Source organism: Primulina eburnea, unplaced genomic scaffold (genome assembly GCF_022965805.1).
Source record: "Primulina eburnea isolate SZY01 unplaced genomic scaffold, ASM2296580v1 ctg904_ERROPOS141710, whole genome shotgun sequence".
Classification (NCBI taxonomy): domain Eukaryota; kingdom Viridiplantae; phylum Streptophyta; class Magnoliopsida; order Lamiales; family Gesneriaceae; genus Primulina; species Primulina eburnea.
In genome coordinates this window covers 16588-19265 of record NW_027331665.1, presented here as the reverse complement: position 1 = coordinate 19265, position 2678 = coordinate 16588, and the positions used below count along the sequence as shown (strand labels likewise).

General features: G+C 39.1%; 1 protein-coding gene across 1 annotated transcript; it reads right to left on the bottom strand.

The window, feature by feature from the left end:
• Positions 1–233: 233 nt before the first annotated feature.
• On the bottom strand, positions 234–767 carry LOC140822564 (secreted RxLR effector protein 161-like). Its single transcript, XM_073183339.1, has one exon. It carries the CDS (start codon positions 765–767, stop codon positions 234–236), a length of 534 nt encoding a protein of 177 aa, XP_073039440.1.
• Positions 768–2678: the final 1911 nt, after the last annotated feature.

Here is a 2678-nt window from a genome sequence, read left to right as displayed (position 1 = left end):
GAGTCAATAAAAGCCCTAGCCACATGTTGGCTTGCCGGTCACCTACTCTAAAAATCTCTCACTTGCTCTATAGCCAACTATCCATAGATCGTAGACCCATTGCTTAGCGATGTTCTCAAACAATGGTCCTGGGAAGGGCTTCGTCAGTGGATCAGCAACGTTATCTGCGGAGGAGAATCTCTCTGCCGATATGTCTCTTCTTCCCACAATTTTCCAGATTATGTGTAACTTCCTCAGTATATGTTTGGATAGCTGATGAGACATCGGTGCCTTCGCTTCCGCAACGATACCAATGTTGTCACATTGGACTGAGACTGGATCAACTGTTTGAGGAATGACAGTATGAGACCCAACTCTTGGACGAAATTCCTCATCCAAACACCCTCTTTTGCTGCAGTCGATGCAGCTATGTATTCGACCTCAGTGGTTGAATCCGTTGTGGTATCTTGCTTGGAACTCTTCCAAGAGATAGCACAACCATTGAGCTTTGATACAAATCCAGAGGTTGATTTCGAATCATCCACATCTGATTGGAAGTTACAATCAGTGTAACCTTCCAATTTTATTTCTCCATTCCCGTATAACAAGAACAAATTCTTAGTTCTTCTCAAGTACTTAAGAATGTCCTTCACTGCTTTCCAATTCAGTGGATCGAGATTCGACTGATATCGGCTTGCAACACTCAGTGCATATGCAATATCAGGTTGAGTAGATATCATACCATACATAATACTGCCTATGGCGGACGCGTATGGAATGCGGCTCATGGTTTCTTTCATCAGTCTTAGGGCACATAAACTTGGATAGAATCACACCATGAGAAATTGGGAGATATCCTCTCTTGGACTCTTCCATAGAGAATCTCCTCAGTATGGTATCGATATATGTGGATTGAGTGAGCCTTAGCATCCAATTTGATCTATCCCTATATATATGTATTCTTAATACATATGATGTTTTACCCATATCCTTCATGAAAAACTTACCAGCTAACCATATTTTAGTTGACTGGAACATCCCTACATCACTCTCAATGAGTAGTATGCCATCAACATAAAGCATCAGGAATTTTACTGCCTCCCATTGACCTTCTTGTATACACAAGGTTCCTCAGGATTTTTGGCAAAATCAAACTCTTAGATAGTGTTGTCAAATCTGAGGTTCCAGCTCTTTGATGTATGCTTAAGTCCATAAATAGATCTCTGAAGTTTGCATACCGTATGCTCACTTCCTACTGATGTGAATCCTTCAGGTTGAGACATGTAAATCTCTTCCTTAATATATTCATTAAGGAATGTTGTATTCACATCCATATGTCATATTTCATAGTCATACAATGCAGCTATGTCTAGCAATATCCTAATGGACTTGAACATCGCGACTGGAGAAAATGTTTCCTCGTAGTCAACACCTTCTCTTTGAGTATATTATTTTACTACCAATATAGCTTTGAAGGTCACCACCTTCCCATCCGCTCCAAGTTTCCTCTTGTAAATCCATTTACATCCTATGGGAACAATTCTCTCAGATAGATCTACTAAGGACAATAATTGTTTCGAATACATGGAGTCCATCTCAGACTGTATGAATTCAAGCCATTTAGATGAATCTGCATCATACAATGCTTCCTTGAAATTGCTTAGATCACATCCAGGAATGGACTCACCTTGGCCCTCTTCAAGAAGCAGGCTCAACCTATTAGGTAGTCTTGAGATCCTGATAGATCGGTTCTCACATCTTCAAAGGTGCTTCAAACACAATAATGTCAATGAGCTGCAATAGCTCGTGTTCTAAGAATGTTAACACCGATGAATTAGACCGAGTTTGGTTTTAAACCAAGCGGAAAATACTCGAAGTAATCCTTCATTAAGAAAGCTGTTAAGTTTGAAAGCCTTTTAACTTGTGTAAACGGAATAACTGAAATAAGGGGGATCGATTTTAGCATATATCAGTTCATTTATGGTGAGAACTGAACTGATAATAACTCGAACTAATCAAAGCATTTTGAAAATGATAGTTAAACAGTTAAATACACATGATATGTTTATTGATGTTCAGAGACTTCAACTGTTCCTACGTCACCCCTTATACCTCTTCGGGTAGGATACACTAGAAGACTTTTATTTATACAATACTTTGTACAAACCCACTCAGCTTAGGACTTACTATACTGCCTCAACTGAACTCCTAGCCTAGATTGAAGGCAGCATCTTTCAGCCAACACTTTTTTAACATCTATGTGTTAAAGACTACATACACAAGTTTTACGTCTTTATACAAGACTCACTCAGCTAATCGATAAGCTCTTTTCTTTGTATATGTGAGTGGTGGTGGTGGTGTGTGTGTGTGTGTGAAAAGTGATCTCTAAATAAAGCCTGAAAATGTTCTTACACACTGAGGGAATTGTGATTCTAATATAAGCTTATAACACGTTGAAGTGTTCCCTCTGGGCAGATTGCTTAGAAAAGGCACGCTCAATTCATATAAGCTTATAACACGTTGAAGTGTTCCCTCTGGGCAGATTGCTTCTTGTAAGCTGATATGAATTGAGCGTGCCTTTTCTTCTTTCTGTGTTTCACACACACTTTTTTTGTTGATGATCTTGGTCTGTATTTATAGCAACAAGGCGATCGTTCACCAAGACAAATAAAATATGTCTGTTGCAGTTGAACTCATTC

Coding starts and splice junctions, on each gene's coding strand:
- LOC140822564 (XM_073183339.1), bottom strand. CDS start 767: ATGAGCCGCATTCCATACGCGTCCGCCATAGGCAGTATTATGTATGGT.